Below are 14,084 nucleotides of genomic sequence, written 5' to 3'. Positions count from 1 at the left end.
ACAGAGCCTATACTTGATGCCCAGTCTCCCCTACCTCTGCTTTCTGCTCCAGACTTTCCCACTTCACTCCTTCAAAGTCTGTCCTCTGTGCTTACAATCCTCATGACTCCCCACCCCACTGCAATCCTGCCTGTACTGCAGACTACAGCTAGGACCCAAGTTATCCCAGAGAAGCATGCTAAGCATGCTCCCCTGAATCCAATAAATATAGATTGAGGCAGAAACTCTTCCATTTTTAAATGTCATACCAAAATGTGATAGCCCACCAAAAAAAAAAAAAGCAACAAACTCAGAAATGGCAAGTAGATTTAATGAAGAGTGTCGACTTCAATTGATTGATAGTGGCTGCCTAGAGTGCTGTGTTGAGTAGGTTTCTGAGGATGCACCCTGGCTCGAAGAGAAAGACTGCTGGGATTAGGAATATCTGAAAACACAAGTAAAATAAATTGAAAAAGTCAACTGATAACCATCAAAAGGGAAAGAATAAAATGCTAATCGTGGGGTTTTCCCACATGCTCCATACGGTCCTGCAACCTTGGCCTTCCTATAACCAGCCAGTTCCTCATCCCAACCCCATAGGCCCAAGCTGTCCAGACCCAGTCTAAGTAGATACCTGAAATCTCACTTATAGGAGAAACCACAGGCACCAGAGCTGCCACTGGTGCTGGCACCAGCTCCACCAAGGCCCGCGAAAAGCCCAAATGTGAGCGTAGCAGTCAGGCTGGCACTGGCACCAAAGCCACCACTGGCACTAGCACTGGCACTAGCACCAGAGCTAGCACCACCACTCTCTTGGGCTTTGGCTTTAGCTTCAGCTCCCGCCTGGATCCGGGCTTTGGCCCAGGGTCCAATATCAGCTTCGTCCCAGTTGCAGGGCCCAGCAGCATTTTCAGAGCCAAGCCCAATGCCCATTCGAGCTCTAATCTCAGCTCTCGCCTTGGCTTCAGCTGCAGCCTCGGCAGCAGCCTTCATATCTGCTTCCATTGCCTCTCGGTACTGAGCTGCCCATTCCTTGGGATCCTTCTTTTGTACCTGAAACAGAAATAACAACCATCAGAAGGATCAGAATCTAAGAAGTGAGCACCTACTTTATGCTAGGCACCATGTTATGTGCCCTACACAATAATAACAATATAATAAATACTACAGTAATTACGTACCTAACATTCCATCCCTGCTCTGACCCTTATTAGCTCTGTGACCTTGGACATGTTATCTAATAAATTTTGTGAGTCTGAGTTTTCTCATCTGGTATAGGGTAATGATGTTAGTTGTACAAATTAAATGATTCAGATAAATGGCACATTAACAGAGGCTTCAGAATGTTCATGTATGAGCTGCAGGCTGCTATACACACAGCCTACTTTAGCCAGTAGCACCCCGTGCTCTTGATATGCCAAGCTGGGGCAGCGATCCAATTACCTTGCAGGCAAACTTGAGGACTTTCATCTTGCTGGTCTCATAGTAGGAGCGCAGGCCCCAGAAGAATTCATACTCAGGGGGATTGCTATTAGGGACTCTGGCATAGTCCAAGTACCTTGAAAAGAGGTTGAAAGCCTTTATGTCTAAGACAACCACAGCCCACCCATGTATGGACTGGACATCCCCACTATATACTATAGCTTTTCTTCCAATATGGAGCCCTATCCCATTGGTCCTGCCCAGAAGCCATGTGGAGGTGCAAGATGAGATACATGTAGAGTATCTGCTCATAAGAAGGCCACAACTTCTGTGCCCGTGCCCTTTGTCACAATGAACCCAGATTCTTGCTGGGTGTGTTGTAAACAGAGGAGCCATTTCTTCAGGGCCCCTGCTCTGAGCACACCCCACCACTGGGTCATGTCTGTAACCTGGGGAGCCCTGGGACAGTCCACCATAGAAAATGACTATAAAGAGAAGAAATAGTCCACCAAGAGTAGCATATTTTGTGCATACTCCCAACTGTGTGTGTGTACGTGTGTACGCACACACACATGCAGGTGCATGCTAATGTCTCTGTGTGAGTGCACATGTGCTAAGAACCACAGACACAATGGGCTCTGGCTAGAAAATCAAGAGGGCTCCGTGACCAAATGGGCCCCTTACCAGCCAGGGCCACAATCAGACTTCCACTCTCTGAGACCCAGGTCCCTCAACTGACAATGGGGATGGGATGGCAGCACCTATACTGGGTATACGGTAGTTATGAAAATGAAATGAGATGCACAAGTCAAGCCCCCAGCATAGTACTTGGCTGCTTAAAGCTATGATTCTATGGCATTTCTTTATGGACATTAATTTCTATAAAGCCCTGGTTAGCACAGTAAAAAATAACCAAGGCACTGGGGCCAGTACCTAAATATGACTCTTCCATTTGCTACCTGTGCAACCCCCTAAGCAAATTACTTCACCTTTCTGAACCTCAGTTTACTCACATGCACAACATTGGTAATGACAATCCCTACCTTGAAGAATTGCACTGAGGGCATAAGTGAGAGTACATTTTGGTCAGGAAATGTGTCCTCCTGCTCACTCTCACTATCTCAGAAATAAGCTACCTACCATCTGCCACACACACACATATACACATGCCTAATCACACACACGCAGTATAGCTTAATCACTCAGCTCTGAAAACAGGCAAAACACATGGAACACACCATCACCAGACACACACTTACTTCTGCTTCACGAACTCATCAGTAATAAGCTTCTTCACATCCCCAAAAAGCGAGTGATGTATCCTGATAGCAGAAAGAAAAATCCATCAATAAGTCAATCAATCAAACAATCAATCAATCAATCAGATATGGCACTTCCCAGAGGTATGCAGAGGCATTTTCAACATGGAAAAGAGACTGTTAGCACAAGAGGAAAACTCCACAGAAGCCCAAGAGATAGTGAGACAGGGGCAGAGAGTTTGGGAACATTTCCCCATCCACCCAGGTCAGAACCCTGGACCCTCTACTAGCACTTCCATCTATTCCACCAGACCACCAGACTGATGCAATCCTGGGACTCCTCTCTTGTCAAAGGACAACATGGACAGCAAGCACTGAAAGAGCCCAATCATACCCAGGGCGCAGCCCCAGCTTGCGCAGCACCTCCCAGATGACAGCTGCAAGGGGAGGCAAGAAGAGACAGGGACAGAAAATGAACATGTGGAATTCCAACTGTGGCCACCCATTCAGCTGCATGCCCAGCCACTCACCCTCACTGGACCGATTTCCATTCATAAAGATGATGCTAAGAAGCACCATGAGGAGACCCAGCTTTGGTGAATCCTTAGTCCTAGGAAAATAACAGGGTAGAGAGGAGGTTTATGTCCAGCAGCCATCTGCAAAAAACACACCAGTCAGTTCACTAGGCTAGCCTCTCCCAGATTCCTCAGACATGAGAGAATTCTGCCCAGTCTATGCTTCAAGCTCTATGTGACCCTGGGCAAGGCACTTAGACTCTTGAGCCTCAGTATCCTATTCAGTAAAATGGGAAAATCCAATCCTCCCTACCTCAGGTTGCTGAGAGGATGGAAGAATGCCTGAAACCTGGTACAACCCAGGCACCCAGCCAGCGTGAGTCCCACCTTTCTCTCCCAGATCCCTCTACCCCAAGAAAATTCTAGGCACAGCCCCAGTGATGTTCCTGTCCTGTGAGCATCATGATTTACCCACACCAGGAAACTTTCCTTTGAGAAGCACTCTACCAAAGCCAGTAGGAAGAGACAAGCAATGACAGGTCTACTTTCCTGGGAAGCTTCTGGAAAAACAGAAAACCTGATAGTAGGAATGCACTGCTTCAGGCTTCTACACCTTCATTCAATCATAATCAAGCACCACTACCATGTGCAGGGCTCCAACTATGTGTGAACTGAAAGAGGAGCTTTTCAGGCCCTGTCTTCCTGCCTCTCTAAGGAAATGTGGGGAGAGTTAACAGGGATGGGGTAGTGCCATAGACAGAAGCAGAGCCTCCCTCCCACCCCAGCCCTTTCCCAGCTTACGTTCCCAGTATGCCTGCATCAGTGGGCTCTAAGGTGCTGAGAAGAATGTACAAGTGGTCATTCTTATCAATTTCCTTCAACTGAATCCCAAATACCTATGGATGGGGAGAACAGCTTGTGAGATCACAAATTCAGCTTCTTGGGCATCCCACAGCTCCCCGTGTACCTAGGTATGTGGGCGTGTGGGTGTGCAAGTGTGTGTGTATAGGGGGAAGGGGTCAGTGAGATAATGTACATAAACGTTAAGTGATCAGCACACAGCAAACAGGTAAGAAATGTACTATTGTTATCAGCATCATCTCTGAGATTATCGGGAATCTAGGGAGACAGAGAATGGGGAATGGAAGGAAAGAGGTGAGCATGTGAAATACATTACATGACATCTCCAGCAGCAGACAGAAACCAGGACTAAGTTGGGTGGCTTGGGTCCTAGCTGTGCTTTTGCCAGACATGCTATGTGACCCTGGGCTAGTCTATACCCCTCCTTAGGCTACTATCTACCCACCCACACAGTGATGGGACTGAATTAGTGAGCGGTCCCACCTCCAGAAGACACATGTACACTTATTTAATTCAATGCTTCCCCATTGCATCCATCCCCCACGGCTGCCACTTCACCTTCTCCAAGGAATAGCCTGCTCGTTCAATGATTTCAGGGTACACATCAGTGTATTCTTTGATGATGTCCTTCAGCATGTCTGCAAGGGGAGAATGTTGCGAGCACCTGAGCTGAAGTGAAGCCAGGTGGCCCAAAACCCAAGCTAAAGACCCTTTAACAACCCTGCTATGGGTGGCACAAACAGTTCTGAAATAATGAATAGAGATGCTAGCACTGCCAAATTAGAACTTTGGGAGTACACAGGTAGGAGCATAAGGGCAAGGAATGCCCTCAGCACATGGGAAAGTGGGCAATGGAGAGCACAGTTTAGGGGATGGGGTTAGCAGGACGCTACCTGAGCGTTTGATGGGAATCTTTGTCTGGTCTTTAACCAAGAGGTACTTTACCAAATCGTTTGCCTGGACAAGGGAAAAAAAGGTAGAAAGATCAAAATATGTTTGCAAAAGATTTGAGGGGAAGGCAGAAAAAGAAGGCAAGGCAGTAGATAAGGAAAAGTACAGAGAACAGGGTTCTTACCCTCCCCTGCAAAAGGGCCACATCCCGAGGTGGTGGTGTTTCAGGCTCCTGGGATGACTGGAGCTTGGCAGCTCGGCGGCGAGCCTTGCCCCTACGGGCCTTAGGTGATCTCAGGGAGAGCAAAGCTCTCCGGGCCCAAGCAGCCAACCGAGTCCTTGATGCCCTGCGGGCCCAAAAGGCTATGGGGCCCCTTGAAGCCCTGCGGGCCATTGAGGCCATTAGGGCCTTTGAGACCCTTCGGCCAGCTGTGGTTCCAGAAGCCTGACTCTGATCACTGCTGCCATCCTCTTCACCATTCAGAGGCTTCACCTGCATTAATAGAGAGAGAAAAATATTGTCAGATAAAGTAGATGTTCCTTCTCCCTCATCCTATTTTTTCCAGAAGGTTCCTCTAATCCCACCCATGTAGTAACAGCCTGACTAGATATTGGCCATGTTGAGTCTTGGGTTTGTTTTTCAGACTTCCAGGCAGGAGTTTAATCTCTTCACCAGGCCAGAAGGAACATAAGGATGGGGCCTGAGGATTCTCCTCTCCCTATGTCCACCACTGCTCTGCTTGTACCACCCTGGAAAAGTCATTCCACCTCTCTGGGACTCAGCTTCCTTCCCTATAAAACTGTATTATTTTCAGGATTTAATGAGATAACCCGTATGAATGTGCCTAGCTCAAGGTCTAACACATGGTAGCTACTATGTAAATACAAACTGTTTTATATTCAGATTGCAGCTATGTGTACTATCTTATTTCTCCATGAGTCTGTGAACTCTCTGCAGAGAGAAATTGTATCACATTTCTCTTATTGTCCCCCACAGCCTTGATGAGCACAGGAAACTTTCTAAATGTTTGCAAAACAAATGAACTAACTGGGAGAAGTGAAAAGGGAAGAGTGGTGATTACAGAAGTCTTACCTTTCTGGCTTTCTTGGCCTTGACCTTGGGCCTAGTATCCTGATTCTCCTGAACCTGAGCAGCTGCACCCTCAGGCTTAGGTTCATCTGCCAAAGCCTGAGAGGCAGGATCCTCAGGCTCCAGGGCCTTTATATTGACCTTTGTATTAGCCACACAGCTGACCTTTTTGGTCTCAGTGGCAGGCAGTGTCACAGGCTGAGGGTCAGCACTCTGTATCTTGGTGTCAGCTGCTAGACTCTTCTTTTCAGCTGCCAGAACCTGGGTATCAGTCAGCTTAGTGGCAGGTGAGGCCTGAGTGGCAGCTGTCTCCCGAACCTCTGGAGTCTTTGAGACCTCTGTGGCCTTTGAGACCTCTGGTGCGTTTGATGTCTTCTGTGTCTCTGAGACCTCCGAGTTCTGGGTCACTGTCAATAGGCTCTGTATCTTCAAGCCACTGTCCTTCTCTGAAGCTTCAGCCTGCAAGAGGAAGCAGGAAAGCTCACAGACTTTCTCCCCACCCCCAAGTAAGCAAGTGGCTCCAAAATTCCAGGCCTCACTTCTCTGACCTATACTAACTCCTACTTGTGATGTGCTCTGCCCATCTAACCCACAAGGACTCTCTTTCCTCTGAGCAGGAAGTGATGGCACAAGAATGGCTGGCCTGCCCTCCCTCCCTCCTTCCTCCCTCCCTCCCTTCCTTCCTTCCTCCCTCCCTCCCTCCCTCTACAGAGTGGGGGGAGGGGCACCCAGACAGTTAAGTGGGTAAAAAAGGACAAGGATGGGGGGGTGGTGCCAAGGGAACTGAAGCAGCAACAGGGGTTGGAGAAGAAAAGAAGCAAAGGAGAAGAAGGAAGGAGGCCTTACCTGGAAGCGGGTTGGACCCGTACCTTTCTCGCTTGTGTCAGACATGTCTCAAGTTGGCCTGGCAAGAGCTGAGCCTAAGGAGAGAAGGCTTGGGTGAAAAGGGGAGCCTCCAGAACGTCCTCCCTCTAGTTCTGCCTGGAAACGGATCCTCACTTTCTGTAGGGCCCCAATCCCAAACCCCTCCCCCACCCCCAAAGACTACGTTCTTAGATTCAGTAATCCAGAGCGTCTAGATCTCAATTCTCTGCAGCCGCACCCTCCCCTCCTCCAGGAAGATGTGCCAGCGCGGCAGCTGGGGACCCCGCCCCTTTTCCCAATACACCCCCCGCCCAGCCGCAGGCCAACAGTACGCATGCGCATTCGTTGCAGGGCCCACCTCAGCCCCACCCGCTTTCCCAGCACAAGCTCTTTTTTGATGTCCACCGTGCACATGCGCACTCGGCATCTTCCCCTGTCTCCAAGCTGGCCCTTTACACGCCCCTTCCTAGAGATCCATAGTGCGCATGCGCAACGGTCCGGCCTCTGTCCACAACCCTTTCCAACATACGCCCTTCTTTAGGTCCGCCGTGCCACTCCACCCCGCCCCCTCCCCAACAGGCCTCCCTCTAAAATTATCGCAGTATCTGGTGGTCCCAGCCCCTCCCCTACTCATACCCACCCCAAGTCCACAGTACCTCCCGCCCGGTCCCACCCTTTTTCACAACACGCCCCCTCCGACCAGGGGCAAAGCACATCTTGGTTCCGCCCCTTCCTTAATACACCCCCTCCTCAAATCAGACTGAAGCCAGTGATTCCATCTTGGGCCCAGCCAAATCGGGTCCAGTCCCCTCCCTTCCCATCCGGATGGATCCGGTACGATCCGGTCCCTACAGCAGGTTTTCCCCAGATCCCAGAGGGTGGGGCCATAGATCACAGAGCCCCTACTGGACAGCGGGTCGAGAGCTGGGCCCCGCAGCTCACCTCCTTCTCCTTAAAGAAGAGTGCGTCCACTCTCCAAGCCCCTCCAAAACTCCTAGACTGCCCTCCCCGCTCCAGGCCGGAAATGGTCCCGCCCCTTTCCGCCTCCCTAGGGGGCCTCTGTCGCAGCCAGTCTGCCCTTCCCCCCTCTCTGCTCCTCATTCCTTATCACCCCCCACCCCCGTATTCCCTCAGCCTTGCTTCTTGCTCCCTATTACCCCTCACATTTCCTATTTACCCCACAGAATTCCCTATCCCCATTCCTTACACCCTCCTCCGCGTTACCTATGCACCCCCTTCCCTAGTATTCCTTAACCCTTCTTTGCATTTCCTATTTTCTTCTCTGGATTTACACTTTCCCTCAATGCCCCCCCCCATACTCCCAGTCAGCCACCCAACAAGTCCGGTTCCCCTTTCTTCTCCCCCCCGTCTCCCCCACTAATCTCTGACCCATAGTCCTACCGCCTACTACTCTCAGTAGTCTTCTTTGCCTACATCCAGCTCCAGGTCATCTCTCCCTCAGCTGCAGTGGTGCAGTAAAGATTGCCCACCTACCTGGCTATAGGTTCGAGGGGGCTGAAACTACTGGCTGCCAGGAAACCCAAAATCTCAACGCCCCTTACCTGGTCCTCGAGCAAGTCCCAAATACGTCTGCCCTCTCTCAGTCCCTCTCAAAGTCTCAGCCTCCTGGACTAGAGCTGCAACCAGCCCAGCCCAGCCCCTTTCCGCAGCCCCCTGCCACCCCCCCTCCTTCCTTGGGGGAGGGGCAATGGGGCCCCGCTCAGGGCTGTCTGACGCCAAAGCCCGTGTTTATGCCACTGTACCAGGCTCGGTCTGCAGCCCTTCCAACCAAAACCACCCCCTCAAAGCGACTCATTCATTGAATTTATTTATTTTTATATCTTTATTTTTTTCTTATTACAAAGGTAATGTGTTGTGAAAATTCAAATAATGTAGAAATATGTAACATACCAATGAAAGGCCACTCATCTCATTTCCCAGAAATAACCACTGTTAACAGTTTGATATACATCCCTCCTCATTTTTTTCTACTCATACACTATTTGGGTTTTCTCCCCACAAATGGTATCCTGTTCTGTGACCCGGGTTTTTTTCCAGTTATATATTCTAAACAGTTTTCTGTAGTGCACATTTTTCTTAACAGTTGCATAGTCTTTTCTTGCATAGATAGTCCATAATTATTTAACCAGTCCAGGTTCACGATACATGGATATGGACATTTAGATGGTCTTCCCCTCCCTTTACTATTATAAGCAACACTACAAGGAATATCCTGTATTTGTATGTCTGTATTGGGCTTTTTTGTTGTTCTTTACAGTATTTTTTGCTGACTCGAATGCTACAAAAACTCTTCCATTTAAAATTTGTCAACTTACTCTCAAAAGGTACATGGAATAATGTTCCCACCAACAATGTCTCTCATACGTTTATGTGTCACATATATAACAAATATTTTTCATGTTATTGATGATAATCTTTGCTATACAAAAGGATTTAGTTATTATGTAGTGTCCTTTTATCACAATTCCCTTTTATCACAAAATGCGTGTTTTTTTCAAGCACTTTTTTGGCTTCAGTATTTACATTTACATATTCGAGTATTCAAAAATTTGTTTTGTAAAAGACTCAGCTTAATTATTTTCCAAAATGACAGTCTTTTATCCTTATATCATCTGCAAATTAATCCATCTTTTTTTCCGCGCTGATTTGAAATGGCAGTTTTATCACATAATAAATTCACATAAGTAATCGGGTCTATTTAGGAGAACAAAATAAGATATATAAATAATGGAAATTAGATAAAATTATCATTAATTACAGAGTATATGAGTGCAGACCTGGACAATCCAAGAGCATTAACTAAAAAGTTATTAGAAAACATAATAAAATTCAGCACAGTGGTTAGTTACATAAATAATATTTAATATCTTTCTTACATTCAACAATAATTCAAATGGTCATAAATCTTCTGCTTTATGAGGTCACCTTTTCCTTTACTAAGCTAATAAAATATCAATTCCTACCTTCTATAGAAAATTCACACACACACACACACACGCATGCACGCACACACACTTCCCAGACATTCAAGATGGGCCTCTGTTCTCCTGACTTCTTCTTTCTCTGAATTGTTGCTTCCTCCAAGTTTATAGCAGTTTACCACTTCTTGCTTCCTAGGTTCTCTTCCCCATCCCCAGGGCTTTATTTCATACTTCGCACAGAACCTCCTTTTCTTCCAGTTCTAGGATCCAAATTCCCATTGCTTCCAAATCATAACAAGGGATAAGGACTTTGGTCTTGATTTTGAGAGCACTGAAAAGATTTTGAACGGTTTAAGGGTTTGATACAATACAGACTAGTGTTTTAGAAAGAACACTTCAGCTGCCTAATCCATAAGGAGTATAGATTAGACGTCTACCTGGAAAGAGGGTGAGTAGCCATATAGGTAAACTATGATTGTGGTTTGGCTTAGAGTGGTAGCTGTGGATATAGCGAGAAATTATTGAATTCAGAATATATTAAAGAAGTAAAAAGCAACAAGACTTTATGAATAATTGGGTGTGGGGAAAGGGGTGAGGAGGAGGGAACTATCAAAGGGAACTCTTGGGGATCTGATTTGAGAGATCAAATGTGTTAATGGTAGCCCATTTCACTGCGATATGGAATACTAACTAGGGAATACTAACGGGGGGAACATTGATATTGAGACACCTGTGGGACATTCAAGAAGAAATATTCCACGGGCAGTTGAATATACATGTCTGAAGCTCAGGAGAGAGGTCTGGACTAAGGTTACAGATCTAGAAGTCACAAGTATATATATGGTTTTTTAATCTATGGAAAGGGAAATAGCACCTGCGAAGAATGTTTAGCTTTAGAACAGATGGGGCCTAGGGAAGAGCCCTGGAGACCAGCAGCAACTATGGCATAGGCGGAGGAAAAGGAGTTCACAAGAGAGATGAATAAGTAGTGACCAAAGAGATATGGAGAAAAGCAGGAGAAAGTAGTGTCACAAAACCAGAGGAAAAGAATGTATAGGGGCATCTGAGTGGCTCAGTCGGTTGAGTGTCTGACTCTTGATTTTGGCTCAGGGCATGATCCAAGGTCAAGGAATCAAGCCCTGCATCAGGCTCTGCACTGACTGTGGAGCCTGCTTAAGATTGTTTCTCTCTCTCTCTCTCTCTCTGTCCCTCTTCACCACTCGCTCTCTCTCTCTCTCTCAAAAAAAAAAAGTTAAAAAAAATGTTTCACAACAATGGGGGTGATGGTGAATAGTGTTGAATACTACCAAAGAGATCAAGAAAATTCTTGAAAAAAACATCTAGGGAATTTAACAATCAGGTGGTGGTGGTCTGGTCACTGGTGACCTTGGAGGGGATAATTTCAGTACAGACATTTGTGGAATAGATTGCTAACTGTTACCCTAATATCCCTTCTTATCTTCTTTCTTAGTAATAAAACATCTTTAAAAAACATCTTTAGTTTTAGCTGGACACATAGACTCCTGGAATAAAGGCCATGAGGACAAGGGTCAAATCCTAAGGATAGTGGATCAATAAACTAAAAAGAACCTGGATTTCTAACAATTTCACGGTGCTACCATACCAGCTTTGGACTGCCTACCCTCTAGATTTCTTTTAGGTGAGATAAATACATGTATACATTATTTAAGTCACTGTTACTTGAGAGTCTATGCCATGTAGTAGTTTCATGATTACAGTGAGTTGAGATGTCAGTGGTCGGTGAGGTATACATGACAATGAGTATAGACTACTCTTTCAAGAAACACCTGAGCCTGATTTCAAGGTTCTCCCAAAATTTATCCCTAACTAGTTTTTCAGGCTTTCTTGCTGTTTTTCTGAATACTGCTTATATTCAAACCAAACAAAACACTTACTATTACCAGATAAGCCCTTGCTTGCTTATGAGCCTTTGTACAATTTCTTCCCCATGGAACACCATCTGTTAGATCTATCCTATGTTATAACCTCCACCATTTTAAATTCCACAACATTTTAAGTCCCGGTTGTGGCCTTTGGGATTCTGGAGTAACTTTAAAGGAATACAGAGTCAGAACCTTAGGAGATATTGGATTCAAGGGACTCAAGCAAAATCTCAGTCCAAGTCCATCAGAAAGGCATTCCCAAAGATGTTTAAAACCAAACTTCCCCAGTCCTTTTCAATACCACCATCTGTCTAACATAGTACCATAACCACCCTTATCTTATGACCTGGGGATCAGAGGACAGGAAGAAATCTTATCAGGAGAGAAAAAACAAATTCATTCACAATCTTCACCCTTGACCAGAGAGATTTCCTTCCATCTTCTCCTTGTGAACTCTTGGAATCTTTTGATCTTTAGCATCTACCCATAAAATCTGAAGAACCAAGGTCACTGGGTCCCAGACAGGTTTCCAGCATCTGGACATCAGCAGGCAAATACCTGAGATAATATAGGTTCTACACATCAACTGAGGACAAAGATGAAAAACTGAGTTATCACCAGGGAGCTCTGTTAAGGAAATAAGGAAAGGCAGACTAAAGATTGCTTAGTGTAGAAGGTCAGGGATAAAACTGCCTAATTCTGGAACATCTAAGATTTTAGACCGCTGAAGCTTAAATGGAAAGCCCAGAATATCCTTATCACCAATCCTCTCCTAACATATTTCCCTTCCACCAAACTATACAAAGTAAGTACCTCCGAATTTTTCAGAGGTAAGGCTAGAAGTGAGTGGCAAAGGTTTCTTTCCAAAGCTACCTATCACTTTTTTAGTCATCTAAGTCTGCACAGCATAGCAATTAGCTTAAAATTTGATATCAGACTTTCCTGTTCTTCATATTTTCTAGCCATTCCCATCACTGGGAAAGGCCTACTAAACATCCCTTCTCCTGGGCCCCTACTCCTCATTGTTGTTGGGCCTTTTCTGTCCCTGAACATGTGGAGGTACTCCCTATTTCCAATTTCCAGGTTCCTATGCCCTCTCTCTTGAGCTGCTAATGAAATCTCATTTTTTCTTCCTTTTATGTGCAGGGCAATTTAATTTATTTTGTAATGTTCTAAGCTCAGAGAGCTATCTTTCCACAATCAAAATGGCTTCATTTTGTTAAACCAGAGGCAAATTTCCCATAGATGAGGAAACCGGCTACTCACTTTTACACTAAAATGCCTTCTCCTCTGTTCTTGAGTCCTTCCTCAGCACACATCTTTGAGGCAGATTCAGGTCATTCAACAGTCAATAGGCACCAACTATGTATTAAGCACCTCTCTAGAGGTAGTCCTTGCTTTTGAGGAGCTTTCATTTCAATGTAAAATGAGCATTAGCCTCATTTTACAGGTGAAAAAATTGGGGTGAGGGAGGTAATTTTCCCATGGCAAAGCAACTAACACTAGTGAATGGCAGAGAGAGGACTTGAACCCAGGTCAGTACAATGCCAAATACTAGAGCCTTCACCAGTATGCTGTACTATTTCCAATGTTTTAAGTGCCAGAATATTCTTTCCAACCCTTTTCATAAACACATGTGAGGTACATTACACTATGATTATCTTCTGTGGAGATGAATCTAATTGGATATTCACATACCCATTTTGATACTATCATAAAATATCATGGGATATATAATTATTTTTTGTTGTGATATCAACATAAAGTATTTATAATTTTATTTTTATTAAAATACAGGAAAGCATATGATAAAAACCATAGTCCCTTGCCTTGACCCTCCCCATCTCCATCCCACTCCCTCCAAACAACCTTAAAAGGGTTTTTGTTTTTGTTGTTGTTCTGCTAGTAGTTCCCTTTACAACTCTAGATAATGCGTATATAGCTGTTTTTTTTTTTCGTTTATAAAATTTATACAATATCCTATTGTCTCCCTGGTATGTCAATGAAGATTTTGTTTAAATGCATATACTGCCTCACTTTGCCCTTCACTCCCCACCATTGTTGAACACTGATATTCCTTTTTTTGTTCTTGGTTAATTTTGTTACTTGAAAAAAACAAACCTCCATTCCTTGTTTCATTCATTTTTGACAGATAATTTCAATTGCCCACTTTTTAGGACAAGGATATTAGGGTCACTACCCTCCCCTTGCCCATTCAATGACCTACGTTGTCAGTTTCATCTTTCCTTTACATTGTTCAGGTTATCAACATTTACATTGTGTTCTGCAGCCACAACCAGGTCTTCTTTGTTTTGTCTGCAAGTTGGCTCTAAAACTGAAAACCAGTAAATAGCATC

At 45.3% G+C, this 14,084-nt stretch overlaps 1 protein-coding gene and 1 non-coding gene across 8 annotated transcripts; both read right to left on the bottom strand.

Moving 5' to 3' along the window:
• Nucleotides 1-289: 289 nt before the first annotated feature.
• Nucleotides 290-8,563, bottom strand: MAGED2 (MAGE family member D2). Of its 7 annotated transcripts, none has more exons than XM_019436673.2 (13): nt 8,444-8,563; nt 6,864-6,937; nt 6,021-6,476; nt 5,112-5,420; nt 4,930-4,993; nt 4,595-4,674; nt 3,977-4,071; nt 3,191-3,270; nt 3,055-3,097; nt 2,661-2,723; nt 1,423-1,537; nt 614-1,032; nt 290-424 (listed from the first exon to the last, which is right to left on the bottom strand). In XM_019436673.2, exons 2-12 carry the CDS (start codon nt 6,906-6,908, stop codon nt 622-624), a joined length of 1,761 nt encoding a protein of 586 aa, XP_019292218.2. In that variant the 5' UTR covers nt 6,909-6,937; nt 8,444-8,563; the 3' UTR covers nt 290-424; nt 614-621. The 7 variants fall into 7 exon arrangements, with proteins under 7 accessions (XP_019292218.2, XP_019292220.2, XP_019292217.2 ...); XM_019436675.2 differs by lacking the exon at nt 8,444-8,563 and adding an exon at nt 7,824-7,924; XM_019436672.2 differs by lacking the exon at nt 8,444-8,563 and adding an exon at nt 7,218-7,310 and having other exon boundaries at nt 6,887-6,937.
• Nucleotides 1,693-1,828, bottom strand: LOC128774013 (small nucleolar RNA SNORA11). The gene has a single exon (XR_008418493.1). It is a non-coding gene; the product is annotated as a small nucleolar RNA SNORA11 (small nucleolar RNA).
• Nucleotides 8,564-14,084: the final 5,521 nt, after the last annotated feature.

The sequence above is a fragment of the Panthera pardus genome, unplaced genomic scaffold, assembly GCF_024362965.1.
Source record: "Panthera pardus isolate Hobbes unplaced genomic scaffold, ASM2436296v1 HiC_scaffold_27, whole genome shotgun sequence".
Lineage (NCBI taxonomy): Eukaryota > Metazoa > Chordata > Mammalia > Carnivora > Felidae > Panthera > Panthera pardus.
The sequence above is the reverse complement of the archived record's forward strand: the minus strand, read 5'-3'. Positions and strand labels throughout refer to the sequence as shown.

Excerpts from the sequence above, each read along its gene's own strand:
- MAGED2 (XM_019436672.2), bottom strand. The coding sequence starts at position 7,295 with ATGTGCACGGTGGACATCAAAAAAGAGCTTGTGCTGGGAAAGCGGGTG. Across the intron at positions 6,938-7,217 it reads GGGCCCTGCAACGAATGCGC|GCTCAGCTCTTGCCAGGCCA; the intron begins ATGCGTACTGTT and ends TTCTCTCCTTAG. Across the intron at positions 1,033-1,422 it reads TCCTCAAGTTTGCCTGCAAG|GTACAAAAGAAGGATCCCAA; the intron begins GTAATTGGATCG and ends TTTCTGTTTCAG.